The 16177-nt window shown below is 38.9% G+C and overlaps 1 protein-coding gene across 1 annotated transcript; it reads right to left on the bottom strand.

The window, feature by feature from the left end:
- Positions 1-1301: 1301 nt before the first annotated feature.
- On the bottom strand, positions 1302-16096 carry CCT8 (chaperonin containing TCP1 subunit 8). Its single transcript, XM_042955861.1, has 15 exons — positions 15915-16096; positions 12965-13055; positions 12050-12129; positions 10072-10221; positions 9435-9615; positions 9260-9321; positions 8243-8380; positions 6719-6897; positions 5946-6012; positions 5780-5867; positions 5583-5698; positions 5166-5237; positions 4923-5087; positions 4496-4615; positions 1302-1523 (listed from the first exon to the last, which is right to left on the bottom strand). Exons 1-15 carry the CDS (start codon positions 15972-15974, stop codon positions 1446-1448), a joined length of 1647 nt encoding a protein of 548 aa, XP_042811795.1. The 5' UTR covers positions 15975-16096; the 3' UTR covers positions 1302-1445.
- Between the last annotated feature and the right edge of the window lie 81 nt (positions 16097-16177).

The raw sequence follows: 16177 nt of genomic DNA, 5'->3' as shown, positions 1-16177 counted from the left end.
CCTTGTTTTGTTACTTGGAAGATGTAAAGTTGTGTTCTTACTCTACCACGTAACATTTTAAAATACGTTTGGCTAATGAAACTTCAAATGTATTTTTAAAAAGTGTTGACTTTATAAGCAGACATTAGATAATGGCAGTAGTACATACTTGGAAGAAGTCTCTTACCTACAATTCTGCCGACACCATACAGTGTACATAAGCTGGGGTGTAGGCCTGACTCTGCTCTTTTTCTGTGAACAGACCCAAAGTAGACACTCCTGCGACTCTTAAGTAATTCAGTACCAGGTCCCCTTAATGCCAGCATGCCAGAGAAAGTCTGCGAACTGTCCTTTTACCCAAGCGAGCGCCAGCATCTGGAAGTTGCGTGCAATCCTAAACCTTAAGGCTCAGCCTCCGTTCTCTAAACTTCCATTACTTTCGACACTTACTACCTAAGACCCAGTGAGTCTTACTGCTTCCAAAATTTCCTTTCAAATACCAAAAACAGTTTTTTTAAAAAATGTAACTTTTTATTTTTTAACGTTTATTCATTTTGAGAGTGTGCATGCGGGGGAGGGGGACACACTCCCAAGCAGGCCCTGTGCTGTCAGCCCCAAGCCCAACCCGGGGCTCCATCTCACAAACAGACCAGGACTTGAGCAGAAATCCAGAGTCAGATGCTTAACCGACTGAACCACCCAGGCGCCTTCAAAATGTTATTCAAAGACCAAAGATTATTACGTGACCAAGACATAGGAGTTAGCACATGTCCCATAAAATCAGTTGACCTTTCACGTTAAGTTTTTTCAAAACTCCTTACTTGATCTTAAGAAAAAATAAGATCTACTTTACAAAAACCGAATTTCTATTAGCAGATACGTTTTCAGTGGTATTACAACTGTCTTTATACTACACTGCTAGACTATTTTAACTAAGCCATTCAACAAATGGGTATTAAAAACATGTCCTCTCAAATCTTAGAATTCCCAGAGCAGAGATGTGAAAAAAACCCCTGAAATCCAGTCTGGGGGTTGACAGGCTTCCTGCAAAGTAAGGGATATCAAATATTTTTGGCCCTGTAGGTCACTTGGTCTCTATTCATGACTACTTCATTGCCATTTCCTTGCAGGAAACAGCCATAGACTATATGTAAATACAGAAGCACGGCTGTGTTTCAAAAAGGCAGCAGGCCAGATACACACAGGAACAGGTCCCTAATTACTTTAGTGGCTTGCCTTCCGTCCCACAGCTAATTTCATTACCAAGGTTGAGACAAACAGGTCATTTACATCCAAGAACGGTGCTCATCAGACTATGAGGCTTCGATAGCAACCTGTTTATTTATCATCCAGCTGAGGATATAAACACAAAACACTTTTTAATTTAAGGAAAATACGAAAACATCAGGCAATTCCTAGACTATTACTACAAACGTAGTCTTCACCTACAGTAAAAACTAAGGCAGTCAATCATTTTGGTCATCATCCCAGTCTTTCTTCCCACTTGGAGGTTTGGGCCCACCGGCTGGTTTTGCCATGATGATCTGAGAAAACAAAACCATAAGCACATACTTATAAACTCAACCTTTAAAATGAAGAGAAAATATTTTTCTGAGGCTGATTCAAGATGAAGCAATCATCTCAACATAAGCAATCTGTTATAAACTGCATATGAGGCTCTATCAACATCAAGTTGTTAGCTTCCAGCAAAGCGTTTCCTGCTTTTATGGACATGAACGGCCACACGATCCACGCACGTTAGTAAAGGGCATTTTGAGACACGCACTTCAAGAACTCAATGGCCCTGTGAGCCGAATGTGAAAAATATCTGCATGCATTACTAGTATAAATCCGTCAGCTCGGCACCTGATTTGCTACTTATATATGAAGTTCGTCTTGCCAACCATCTTTATCCCAATTTCCTTGTGGTTTAGGAGCTTTAGGTCCACCTGCCAGTTTTGCCATTATAATCTAAAGTGGTTGGTACATAAACAAATATGTATAAAAATTTAATACTGAAATTTCCTAGTACCTGTAAAATGAAAACCATTCATGTGGTAGGAAGTGTGTATTCAAAAAACGTTACCCAAGTAGGGAGACTTCCCTGGTAACTTAAAAGAACACAGCAGGAAACCTCTAATTTATCTAGAATGCATTAACCAAGTACTTTGCAAATATAACCATCTAGCATTTTTTAAAGGATTCGTTTGGAGAAAAAAGGGTGGTGGCAACTCTGGGTTCAAATAAATTTGGGAGAAGCTAAATTAGCTTCCTCAAAGTGGAACTCTCAAACTCTAATCTACATTCTGAATCTCAAAACTATAAACAGTATTCTTTGCTTCCCAAATTGACAGGACTGAGATCTTTCTGTACAACATCAAGGGGTTGGGGATGTGTCTCAAGCAACACTAAACTGTAAAACATCTTCACCACCACTTCCAACAGATTCAGCACCCCTTTTCAGAAGCTTCTAGAGGAAATCTAACCTTGAAATCCTTGGAGTAACATTTTACTAATTGAGATTAAGTTCAGACTGAATTAAAGGCACTAAGGACAATTTTAGAACCTAAGTGTAGCTTGATTAAAAAAGACAGCCAGAACAACAGTTCTCAAGCTGGTAGGCACCAATCATTGCAGAGCTTATTTGAAACATACTCCTGGGGTGCCTGGGTGGCTCAGTCAGTTAAGCATCTGACTTTGGCTCAGATCATGATCTCATGGTCCGTGAGTTCGAGCCCCGCGTTGTGCTCTGTGCTGACAGCTCAGAGCCTGGAGCCTGCTTCAGATTCTGCGTCTCCCTCTTCCTCTCCCCCTCCCCTGCTCATGCTCTCAGAAACCAACATTAAAAAAAAAGATAATAAAAAATAGAAAACTCCTGGCCTTCTTCCAGAGTTCTAACTCAGTGGGACTGCTTAGGGGCCTGAGGATTTATATATAATTTTTCACGTTCTTAGGTTATCTTGATGCTGTTGATTTGGGGACTATATCTTGACAACTAGTGAAATAAACATTCGAACAAAGATGAACCCAGCTCCACATTATCCAACACTTAAAACTTGATTTACATGTCCCTTTCCAGACTATATACTATACAAAATTAGTTAGAACTATTAAAGAGTACAAGTTCACTATAGTTATTAACAAACTGGTTATTGATAGTCATGGGTTCTTCAGATCATGTATTTTAGCAAAGACCAGGGACACATAACAACAAACATCCTCTACTGTAAAACAGAGACTTCCCAGTTTAAAACCAAAACTGACAAGTGTCTTTGTGATCAAGGAACTTGTATTATTACAATTATTATGTCATTTGGGTAATGGACATTCAAAAAAGTTCCTCTATTAGAATTCTGGATTACCTCATGCTTCAATATACTCAGCTTCCCCTGTCCCTTTCTATTTTAAGCTTCCCCTATTAGCCACATGCTAATTTTTAAAACAACCATTTCCTTAGGCTTCTATTATCATTTCAGAACTCCAAAACCGCATTCTTCCACTGAAAATTACCTAAATTTACTGATATAAAAACACCTATTAGTAAATCCAGTACATGAACATCCAATTTATTTCCAATGGGTTGAAATTGGACATCCAGCTCCATTTTCTGGTCATCTCAAGCTAGGAAAAAATTGTTCTTCCTCTTACTGAGATGGAATGTTTGCTGTAATTACCACGAACTAGTCCTTGTTATGCCTAGAGTAAGTCTAATTTCCTTCTCGTTTAGTTTTTACCTACAACTTGCTTCTCCCAAAATTAATTTGGCATGATTTCCACCTAATGGATCTGCCCTAGGCCCCTTGCAATTCCAATTTTCCATTAAGTATTTACGAATAGTTTATTGCTTAATAATCAGTTTGAGAAATCTGCAAGAAAATGGATTTCACTGTTTTACTAGAAAACATCTTTTTGAAAAACTTTGAATTCAAGCTTATATCTGAACCTACCATTTTCCTCTGTGCCACAATCTCCCTCCCACTACCCTCTTGGAAAAAAAAGGTCAAAAATACTATGATTTTTAACACTTTTCTTTCAGTTCCTTCAAGATATAATTTGTCACACCCAGAAGAACTTTAAACACATAGATTCTACCTCCATGCACAAGTAGAGGTTTCGTTTTCCTTAAAGTTGGTGGCACACATGTGTTTCAGGGCTTTATGGGCCTTCCACATTCCACATTAGTACACAGTAAACTCCCTCTCCAGACTGCTTGTATAAAGAGATCCTTAGGCTAAAAAAAGTCCGAAAACTATAAACCTTAAGTTTGTTTTAACGATTCCAGTTTAAAAATGGCAGAAGTTTCTTTCACTGGAAAGATCCTTTCAAATTCGTTGAAATATACTAAATACAATTTAAAACTGTAACAGAAAAAAATAAATGGGCGGGGGGGAGGGACTTTAGAAACACACTTTTGAGTAGAATGAGAACTGTGCTATATTCTGGTTCCATAAAAATACACTACTGACCCACATGAAAATTAGTACTTTTAAAGATCAAAATTTCACTTGTAACTCACCTGATCCACCCTAAGTACAGTGACAGCAGCATTCGTAGCCAGTTTGATAGCCCAGTATTTTCCCAAGTAAGTGTCTAGAATACCAGCTTCCAACATGTCCTTTACAGCGGGAACTTCAGCCTGTTGGTACAAAACAATTTTCACTCCTTCACTCTAAATTCTTATGTGAAAATTAACTCAGTAACAAAACCCCAGGGCTCTTTGCCTGGATGTTGCCAGGCAAAAGTCCTCTCCTACACACAATATAAAATAAAGACTATTTTAAGGAAAACCATAGACAAACTCTGTCAGAGCTCTTTGTTATGAAAATCATTTGCTTAAAAAATCAGAACATTTTTGATTTTCTTTTAAACTTACTACTTCCATTTTTATATTACACATTCACGAAATAAAAGTTTAAATTCATAGTTTTTTTTTTTCCAAATACCTCAATATCTAATCCAACATTTTTATTTCCTTCTTGATGTACTGCATAAAGTTTAGAGATTACTTCATTGGCTTTCACTCCAGAATTTTCTGCCAGTGCCCGGGGAATAGCTTCAAATGCCTCTGCAAACTTCTTAATGGCATACTGTTCCAGTCCAGGACAGGTCTACAAGAAAAACGTGTTTAGTATTGTATTTTATTCAAGGAACACGAAGGAAGGAAATTTATGCAGAGAAAGCTATACCTCTCCATATGACGTGATCTGTTTGGCTAATTCGATTTCCGTTGCTCCACCTCCGGGAACAAGACGTTTATCCTACAATATGTAGTTAAAAAAAATTTTTTTTTTTTACGAAGAAGCAATTTATAGTTTCCTAATCTTCTCAGACTCCAGTACTCCAACCAGACTAGAGGTACTGTTACTCAAATTCTAATTACAAATTTTGTAAAAATGGAATAATCTGGGCAAATTACCTTACTGTACGTAGGGTCTGGTATATGAAAGAGGAGAACCAAAGTGGGGAATGGGAGCAGCACACAATACCTCATCTGCATGTCCACAGCACTAAGAACATGCTTAAGCAACTGAAGGTACATTTAACTCAAGAACAACCATAAACTACCTTTAACAGTTAAAATTAAGATCACTGCTAATACTAACCCTTGTGAGAACTTTGAAAGTGTTAACACCGTCATCTACTGCCCTTTCTATATCATCCATCAGATTGTCTGTAGAGCCTCGAAGCACAATGGTAGAAATGGCACCATCTTCCTTTTCTGTCAATAAATTTAAAAATATTACTACAAGCAAATGAACAGCCCCCACTTAAATAAACATACTTTGCCATCTCCACATACCATGCTTAAAAACCACCACCTGTGTGTCTCCAACTTCTGAGAGATAAACACTGTCACAATGTCCCATTTCTTCAAGGACAGGAGGAGTCTGTAAGAAAGGGACTATTGTAAAACAAGGTAATTCCAATACATTGTACTATCTTTTAATGTTGTCCAAAATACATACCAATCTAGGAAGAGCTGTAGCACCAACTGTTTTACATAGTCTTCTGAGATCCCATTTGGAATTCAACCTTAAAAAAAACCCGAAGACCTTAATGAAAATTTTAACACCATTAGGCGCCACAATAAAATAGAGATGAAATGGGAAACTGTACACTGGTCCCCAAAAGTCACATTCTTTTGATCCTGAATTTAAGTTCAGAACAGGTTTGGACAGCACAGTGTAATCCACACACAGGTGTATACGGCAGTGTTCTAGAATTGGGAAAATTCAAGTTTCAGTAGAATGTCACAAGTTCTAGTTCTAAAACACTAAGGCAGGCCTGGGATACAGAAAACTTGCTATACTCTGGGCAAGCGCATGAGCTGTGAGGAAGAGGAGTGATTTATGCTGCAGATTTGGTATGGAGGTGGGAACGGGTAGGTCAGGTGTCTGGTGTGCCCCACAAATGGGTTCAAAGGTTAAAAATGACATTCCTGATCCCACACTCTGACAGTGTGTACCAGGCTTGCGTCTGGTCTCGAATGTTTCTTTTGTCTGGAATGCTTTTCCCTCTTCCTCTTCAAATAACATGTTGATTGCTCCACCTCTCAGTGCAAATGTAAGCATTCTCACAGGTGTTTCCTGTCTCTCTAGATCAAGTTAAGTCCTGCTTTTGGAGCCAAGATGTTATATTTGCCCTTTTGTAACAGGCATGAATTCACCATGTATTGAATGTGTTTTGTGTTTCACCAGCAAAGGGCCATTTACAGGTTAATGGAATACAGCAGTCTTACCTCACCAACATGATATTGTACTTGTTGGCATAATGAAGAGCCATGTCTGCCACTTTGCCACCTGTTACGATGACATTTGCACCGGTATCAGCTATAGCTTTGACTTGTGCATCCATGAGATTCTCTTCTCCCCTACTAAAATTCATCAATTCTTCAGCAGTCTTTATCAGCACTGTTCCCTAGTAAGACAAACATGCTCTTAAGAACCATTTTAGTACCTTGGTGTCCGAAGTCACGGGGTAACATTTTACTGAAGAAATATTTGGGGAAAATAATGAGATTATACATGCATTATGAAATACAAAGTATGTATGAAACTCAGCTTATTCCTAGACCCCCCCACTCCCAAAACCGATGCATTTTCCTCTTTGACAGGCACTTTGATGGAGTAGTTGGGAGAAATACTGACACCTATTTTAGATATATTGGGCAGGTGTCTTGGCATTTGTCTTTTGACAAACATCAACTAGCGTACCAAAACAACCACACCGTGGTTCTGAATTTTGTTTTTCTAGAATATGGACTCAATGACTCTTCCTGGCCTATCGCCAACCTGTGGAACTTTTACAACTATGAACTCAGATTTTAAGAATTCTAGGGACCAAGACAGAAGTGACCTATAAACAAGAACTTCAAACCTCGTAACATGTATTTTTTAAAAAAAACCTATCAACTTCAAATTACATTGGCATATTTTGTTTCAGGATGCTATAGGACCTCAATGTTAAAATACATTAAGGAAGAGCTCACAAGTATTTGTATTCAGTGAGCATTTTACTTGCCGAGCATGTAAGAACTACTAGAAGAGCTGTATACTAGAACATAAACAACACTGCCACCATTTCACGTTTCAAATTTAGTATCTGAATTAGGTATTCAGAAAAGAAAGGGAATCTGACTTTAAAAAGCAGATACAGGGGCGCCTGGGTGGCTCAGTCGGTTAAGCATCTGACTTCTACTCAGGTCATGATCTCGCGGTTTGTGACTTCAAGCCCTGCTTTGTGCTGACAGCTCAGAGCCTGGAGACTGCTTCTGATTCTGTGTCTCCCCCTCTCTCTGCCCCTCCCCCTTCACGCTGTGCCTCTCTCTCCTTCAAAAATAAATAAACGTCAAAAAAAATTTTTTTTAAAGCAGATATATAATCCTGGGGCATCCGGGTGCCTCAGATGGTTGAGTGTCTGACTCTGGATTTTGGCTCAGGTCATGATCTCACGGTTTCAGGGGATCGAGCCCTATGTCGGGCTCTGTGCTGATAGTGCAGAGCCTGCTTGGGATTGTCTCTCCCTCTGATTCTCCCTTGTTCTCTCTCAAAATAAGTAAATAAATACTCCTGTAACATATATATACACACACATATGAGTGTATATATGTGTATGCGTATGTGTGTGTGATGCTACAATCTTCCATAATTATGTAGTATTCACTGAAGAGCACAATCTCCACCTAAAAACTTAAAAATCATAAAATGTTAATCCGAACGGGCAACCCCAAATTTTTACTTTTAAGGTTTTAAAGTCTACATACCTTAGTTTCAGTTATCATGCCATCAAAAGGACAAGAATACACTGCTATTTTTGCACTTTTGACAGATGTTACATCACCTTCAGTTTCCTTCTTAAAAACCATGCCATGCAATACTGAAGAGGAATAGATACCAGAGCCCTAAGGGATTGAATACCAAAATCATCAGTGATTTCATGAAAATAACATCAGGGATCAGTTGTTAATTCTTCATGTACCAAAAATAACGTTTTCCACATAACATAATATGCCAAGGGGTGACTCCTGGGAATAAGGAGTGGGGTGGTGGATGTAAAACACACCAGTCTACTTAAGGTAGAAACCACTCTGAGAATGAGCTATTAATGAAAGGGAGGCCTGCAGGGTACCGGAACAACCAAGGACTGAGAATAACTCTTCTAAGTCATTCATTCACTCACTCACCAAATACCTGGTGCCAATGTACTAGGCACAGCTGTTAGCACTGGGGACAGGAGACGGAACAAAAGAGTACAAGTGTCAGAAAATGCATAGCATCTATGCATGCATGAGCGTGCACACAGATACACACACACCCTTATATTTACGTAGGCTAAACTCAACTGCAATCACAGGTTTTACTACAGGAAGCACTAAATTTTTTAAATACAAAATACTCTTATTTCAATACTAACAACAGTAACATGTAAGTTCTATTACTGTAGATCAACAAAACATCTCATTCAAAACTGGTTCTGAAGGTTATGGTTTTAATTCAGCACACATGAAGAATTCAAAACACGTAATATTTGATGCATTATTCTCAACCTTCAAAGTTGTGATGGAAAAATGATGATTTCATAAGGAGATAATACATCAAACACCCTTTAAAATTTAATAGTAGTATTACAACCTCCGAATACCAAAATGTTACAAATGTAACAAAGTCCTAAATGTTCAAACTCTGAGGTAAAATTTGGGTTTTGATAAACACATACATTTTTTCTTTTTGCAAAATATAACGGACCTATTAGACAACACTTATGCATTTTCTAGACTTACCAGAATCTTACACACTCTGATGTTATCAACATTGAAATGGCCGGAATCAGGAAAAATAGACACTGTTTAAGAAAACGAGACACGTCAAAAGATGCATGGAGACAACAAAGAAAATATCTTAGTCTCATTAGAACATTTTTAGTTTGGATCTTTTCATTTACTGAGATTTACTCACCACATGCCTGAGCAATGAGCTTGGCCAGAAACACTTCATTGCCGTACTGTTTACTCATTATGGAGGTATGGAGCACAGAGGACACTTCATCAACATCTCGAAGATTTTTTGCAGAACAACAAACTAAATCAGGAAGAATCTCATGGGCTTTTCTGCAGGCTATTTCATAACCTTCTATGACCTTAAATGTAAAAACCCAAAGTGTTTCTTCAGAAGACACAATTTTGACATGACTTTAAAATATAGCTTATTTTGGGACCCCAACGAATATGGGTATTTGTTTTCCATATAAAATGACAAAGCACTTTCAGAACAGCATTCGTGGCAGGACGTGCTCATCACGAGTGTAGGCTTTTGTGATGGCCCGAAATTGAATGCTGTCACTTATTAGCTGTTAAGATCTTGAGTAAGATTTTTCTAAGTGTCACTTTCCTCATCTAAAATAAAAGAGAATTAATTTTTATTAATTTTTAATTACTCACACGATTCTTGTAAGGATGGACTAAGATACTGCATAGACAGCACATGTACTACAATGCCTGCCACAGAGTAAACTGCTCAATGTTAACTATTACTACAACGATGACTCTATACAGGCACAAATTAAATAAAAGTACATTACAAAATGAACACTCGCCTCTGAAACCGAGAGCCCAATTCTCAGCAGCTCTTCAGCTAGTTCCAGAAGGGCTCCAGCAAACACCAGCACAAAGTTTGTGCCATCTCCAACCTCTTGCTCTTGCATGTGAGAAGCCATTACGATCATTTTTGCAGCAGGATGCTGTACCTGGTAGAAGGGGTTTGAATTTTAAAGTGCAAAACATTTGATCCTGAAAGCAATGTGAAGTTTTTCATTTTCATTTCTTTAAAAAAAAATTTTTTTTTATTTTTACATATTTATATATTTTTGCCAGAGAGAGAGAGAGAATGAGTGAGTCAGACACGAGCAGGGCAGGGGCAGAGAGGGAGGCACAGAATCCAAAGCAGGTTCCAGGCTCTGAGCGGTCAGCACAGCCTGATGCAGGGCTCGAACTCCCCAACTGCGAGATCGTGACCTGAGCTGAAACCAAGAGTTGGATGCTTATACAATTTAGCCACCCAGGTGCCCCTCATTTTCCGTTTTTTCTTAAGCTAATACACTTCAATCTCCCTGTGGGCCAGGTAACTCCAAAATCACACTGCTACATACTATTCAGTGCGGTGGCCAGAAGACAGTCCCAATCCCTCAGAGACTATCAGCACAAAGGCATCACTACAAATGCAAACAACCTGAAACTGTATCTTCTTTTGATGGCCAGTCACCCAGTACATACATCTCTGCACATAAGGTGCAGAAAATTACATGTCCACTAAGTTAAAAAAGTAATTCCAAAAACCAAACCTAGGCATTAAAAACCAAAATAACCACCCATTTAATCACGAGTCTCAATGCCTATGTACATTTCTATTGTAAGGAGTATCAATTGTGGCTTTTTAGAAGACAGAGGTTTCTTTAAAAAAAAAAAAAAAAAAGGTATCAAGATTTTAAGTAGTCTATCCTTTGGATTTAGGGTTTAAAAACCAAGCAAGGAGTAACAACTGATAGCGGTGAGAATACTACAAAGTTGACACTATGGTTTTTATTGAGGCAATATTTCCATCATGGCTGAATAACTCCTGAGACCACCATAGCGTCCAACATTAACACTCACAAAGACTAATTCCTCCTTGTGGAATTAAATTTGTTTTGTTCACTACATTAACAATATTATTTAGTTATTTAAGCAGTTAGAGAAATGTTAACACACCTATAGTTTTCATTTGAAAAGATTAAGCTACAATTCTCTAAGAGCTAAGTTCAGGACAATTTCTTGAAGTTGAAAACATCTTTCAACTACAGAGCAGCTAGATGAGGAAGAGTTCTCTGATGTTCAGGTGCCAGACTTTACTTGTAATTCTGCCTGCAGAATCTATTCTACACACTCTGCAATATCAAAACTGCAGGTAAGCAAAGCAAAATGCCACCATTTTTGTGTTTCATTTTCACAAAGCCAAAGACCTGGTTTAATTTTTTTTTTTAAACAACTGTTTTAAGTATCAGCTGTTTCTGCATTTTTGAATAACTCACTTTGGTGTTATACTCTACAGAACGAGACAGCATACTCAATTTGATATGATTATTAGCAAATGTATTTTTATCACAAGCAAGCCTCCATGAATTAATAACTTGGGAGATTTTTAAATTTAAGCAGCTAAAAAGTTAAAACTACATAATAAATTTTCAAGTTGGGAAAAAAATAGTCCCTTATTATCCTAAGAGGTTTCTTCTATGTTAAAATAGGTTTAATTTTGGGGGCACCTGGCTGGCACAGTTGGTTAAGCGTCTCTCTGACTCTTGATCTCGGCTCAGGTCATGATCTCACAGTTTCTGAGCTTAAGCCCCACATTGGGCTCTGTGTTGATGGCATGGAGCCTGCTGGGGATTCTGTCTCTCCTTCTCTCTGCCCCTCAACCTGCTTGTGTGCTCTCTCTCCCCCTCTCCCTCCAAATAAATAAATAAACTTTAAAAATATATACATATACACTCAATTTTTGACATCACCAAAACATTTCTTGGCTTCAAAGTAATGACCTACTTCTAGCTCTCTTAAAATAGTGGCTGCATCGTTTGTCACAAACAACTTCTCCAGGTGGTTGATAACCATTTTGTTCATTCCTAAAAAAACAAAAAACAAAACACAGAAAAAAAAAAGTTAGGGGGGGGAAAATAAGCTCAAATCCGTCTCCAAATACCCCCCAAAATTTAGTCAAGAAATATAAACTTGTATCTATTTCTTAAGGTAACTTTGTAAAAACTCAACACATATTATCTACTCTGGCACCCTAATGGGACCCCTGTCATTATTCCTGTCCTTTCTAATCTCCTATAATGTTTACCTCGGAGGATGTCAATCTTCTCATAGTTTTGTTCAATAAATGTAAATTACATTAACGTGTAGAAAAGACCAAAAAAATCTAGTTTTGGGCGCCTGGGTGGCTCAGTTAACTGTCTGACTTGATTTCAGCTCAGATTATGACCTCAGTTTGTAGGTTCGAGCCCTGCATCAAGCTTTGTGCTGACAGTGTGGAGCCTGCTTGGGATTCTCTCTCTCCCTCTCTTGCTGTCCCTCCCCCCACAAAATAAATAAACATTAGAAAAAAAAGTATAGTTTTACTGCTTTCCATACATTTGTGTCAATTAAACTCAGTTGACGATAGAGGCAAGAGAGATTTTCTCCCTTACATTAGGTACCATATCTCAATGGTGAAAGCTCCGTAATTTTTCTATCCTCTCAATATGATAAAAATTAACATTTTGATTCCTACTTTTCTAAAGAGATATGAGTTGTTGATTAAAAACTGAAAACATTACACTGGTGGCAATAAACTATACAATTACTTTTGTATTATGGCTAAAACTCAGTTTATCATATTCTCACAGAATAAGTTTGAAGAAGCTAGCACACAAAATTCTAGTACTGTATCTTTTAAAACATGAATTTAGAAATTACCGTTTGGTCCATATGCTGTACGAGTTGTTTGGGCAAGCTCCTTGCAAGCCTGTATGTTCCTGTATACAGCCTCTTCTAATCCTGAAAAATGCTGTAAAATAAACCAAAAACAAAAACCCTTCTGATTAGACAAAACAGTGAAACACAATAATCTTCTTCATCTGTAAAATGGGAATAATAGTACCTACCTCACAGGACTGTTGAAAAAAAATCAAGCAAAGTTTATGTATGTAAAGCATGGTGCTTCAAATGATCCGTAAATTTGCTCACTGGTTGAATATAATGAAATTTTCAGAGACCACATGTATCTACTTACACGTCAAAACATAAAGCATATATAAAAATGTATATATATGTATATATATATATAAAATGTAAAGCATGTACATATTTTTAAATGTTGTGAAAAGTACAAGAAAGAATGCTACGATCGATCAGCAAAAGATAAGATATTTTAGGTAAAAATACCTCTTCAGAGTTTATCATTACTTTTTGAAAAGTTGAAATATGGTATATTTCTTTTATTGTTAGGAGCCTGAGCATCATAAAACCATCAGTTTTCCGATCACTGGGAAATCCCACTTAACACACCTGCTGCCCAAATGTTTAGTATCCTGACTGCTGAACGCTCTTGTGAATTGCAACACAATTCCAATGCATACACATTGAAAAATTGCTGAAACTGCTCACAATACGAAAATTCTCAAATTTTACACTGGACTTCTTTTAGAATTGAGATTTACATGTAGCTTCAGATGGGTTTCATGAGCTTCCAGTTTGTTCATGTGAACATTTTTATACAGTTGCTACGCCCAATAAAGGAGCCACTGGTCACATGTGGTTAAATTGCAAGTAATTAAAATTAAAAATTCGGTTTCTCCACTGCAGTAGCCACAGTTCCAGTGTCCAGTAGGCACATGCGGCTCATGGATACTGTACCAGAATGAATAGAGAATACTTCCATCATTGAAGAGCTTCTAGGAGACAGTTCTATCCTAGGCCATAAGACGTGGCTTTTATACTACTCATAAAAGGAACTGTCATCCAAACGAGGTGAATAATCATTACTTTAGAAGTAGTGTCTTCAGAGTCAAGGGTTGACGGACTCTTATGAAAGCATTTAGTCTGACCTGGCTTACACTCTAGTTTTTTCCCTTTACCCGTTCTCTGAGGAACAGCAATGTGATCATAAATCAGATCCCATCAACGGTCTGCCGTCACTCTTAGGATAAAATGTAAATCCCTCCTGAAGGCTACAAGGTCCTATATGTTCTGGTCCTAACCTACAGCTCCTCTGAAGTCATCTCTCACCATTTTTGCTTTCCCTTGATGAGCTTCAACCTCATTACCTCTCTTGCTGTTTTCTTTTTTAACAGGTCAAACTCATTTCATCCTCAAGGCCTTTATACTTACTGGTTTTTCAGCCTGGAATACTGCCCTCTTCAACCTTGGCTGATTCTTTCTGTCGCTTAGGACTAAGCTAAAAGTTCTTCCTTGAACATCTTATTTACTGGTTCTATCTATTCCTGACTCTTCCCTTTTTTGGGGAGGCAGACTTGTTTACTTCATTCTCTACTACAGTACTTTCTATCTAATCTTTTTATTTATTTTTACTACAGTATTCTTTATTTCCTTTATCATTATTTGAAATTATCCTGATTTGATCGTTTATTTCAGCCTCAAAATAAAAATTATGAAAAAATTGCAATCTTTTTAAAGTAAGCAGTCCATGCGGCATCTGGGTGGCTCAGTAGGTTGAGTGTCTGACTTCGGATCAGGTCATGATCTCACAGCTCGTGAGTTCGAGCCCCGCATCAGGCTCTGCGTTCACAGTTCAGGGCTTGGTGGCTGCTTCGGACTTTGTGTCTCCCTCTCTCTGTCCCTCCCCTGCTTGCACTGTGCGTCTCTCTCAAAAATAAATAAACGTTAAAAAAATTAAAGTGAGCAGTCCATGTCATTACCTGCAAAGCTGTTTTACCAATATTTACATTAAACCCTGATATGTGATATGTTGTTATCCCAAAAGTGTATTCTGCAAACAATGACCTAGTTCCCTAAAACTGTTACTGTAAACTGCACAACAATAAATTAGATCTCTTTAATGAGGCATAGGGAATTTGGGGGACAAATAAAGCCAAGATTTGATTTGAACACAAGAGACAAATTTATCAGCAGTATATATTAAGATGTTTTCACAAATTATGCTCTTGAAATACATTCATAATCTGGGCATAAAACGAAGTCGTTTTAATTAGCCCAGGGTGTCTCTTACACTTACAAAGTCAGATAGTTACAAGTCAAAGGTACCATCTTTTGGTCAATTTAAAGACGAGGCAAGGAAGATCTGGGGGTTGGTTTTACATCAAGCCAGCTAACCTAGTTGGGAAAGAATCCATTTGGATTGGGTAACGTTTGTCCTACCACAACGCACTGCTGCGAACGAAACGGGGAGCCCTCTAATTCTCATCTGAAGGAAAACCGTCGAGAACTGGCCCCTGTCCCTCTTCTCTCCGGATTACCCCCTCCTTGAACAGTGTCAACTGGCTTCGCGGTTCCCAAGCCTACATTATTCGACTTCACCCTCAAAACACCCTTTAAGGGTAGAGTGGCAAGTCAGCCCGGTTTTAGGGATGGAGGGAAAATGCACGAACGGCTTTCCTTTTGCCCAGCGAGGAAACACAGAATACGAATCCTGCGGCCTTGCCTCTCTCTTGCTCCTTCTGCCCGTCGACCCTTCCCTGCATCGGGGAAGAAAGAAAATACCCGCTCGCCTTAGTGGCCGAATCCCCTCCTTCGCCCCCCTTCACCGAACACCTCCCTTTCTGGAATCTTCTCTGCCTCCGACCGCTGTACCCAGGGAGCACACCCGGCCCGTTACCAGGCCCTTCTTCCCTCTAGCCGCCGCAGCCCTACGTCGACTCTCCTCCCTCTCCCTTCTTCCATTGCTTACCTTCGCCCCCTCCTTAAGCATCTGGGCAAAGCCCGGGGCCTTGGGGACGTGAAGCGCCATGGCCTCTGCAAATCGCCGTTCACGCGCTCGCTCAGAAGATGCCGGAGGAAGCGAGGGGCACGCAAAGCCTCCTGGGAACGCAGCGTGCGGCGACCTTACGCCCCTCCTTTCTTTCCAGCTGAGCCTGCCCTTCCTTAGCCTCCTGGTCAGAAGCCTCGCGAGAAAAAGCAGTTCCCGCAGCCAGAACTGAGTTGACGATCCTC

This window comes from Panthera leo, chromosome C2 (assembly GCF_018350215.1).
Source record: "Panthera leo isolate Ple1 chromosome C2, P.leo_Ple1_pat1.1, whole genome shotgun sequence".
Classification (NCBI taxonomy): Eukaryota; Metazoa; Chordata; class Mammalia; order Carnivora; family Felidae; genus Panthera; species Panthera leo.
This window is presented reverse-complemented; position numbering and strand designations above follow the sequence as displayed.

Excerpts from the sequence above, each read along its gene's own strand:
- CCT8 (XM_042955861.1), bottom strand. The coding sequence starts at position 15,974 with ATGGCGCTTCACGTCCCCAAGGCCCCGGGCTTTGCCCAGATGCTTAAG. Across the intron at positions 6,898-8,242 it reads GCATGATAACTGAAACTAAG|GGAACAGTGCTGATAAAGAC; the intron begins GTATGTAGACTT and ends TTGTCTTACTAG. Across the intron at positions 5,699-5,779 it reads GGTGGTGGTTTTTAAGCATG|AAAAGGAAGATGGTGCCATT; the intron begins GTATGTGGAGAT and ends ATTTATTGACAG.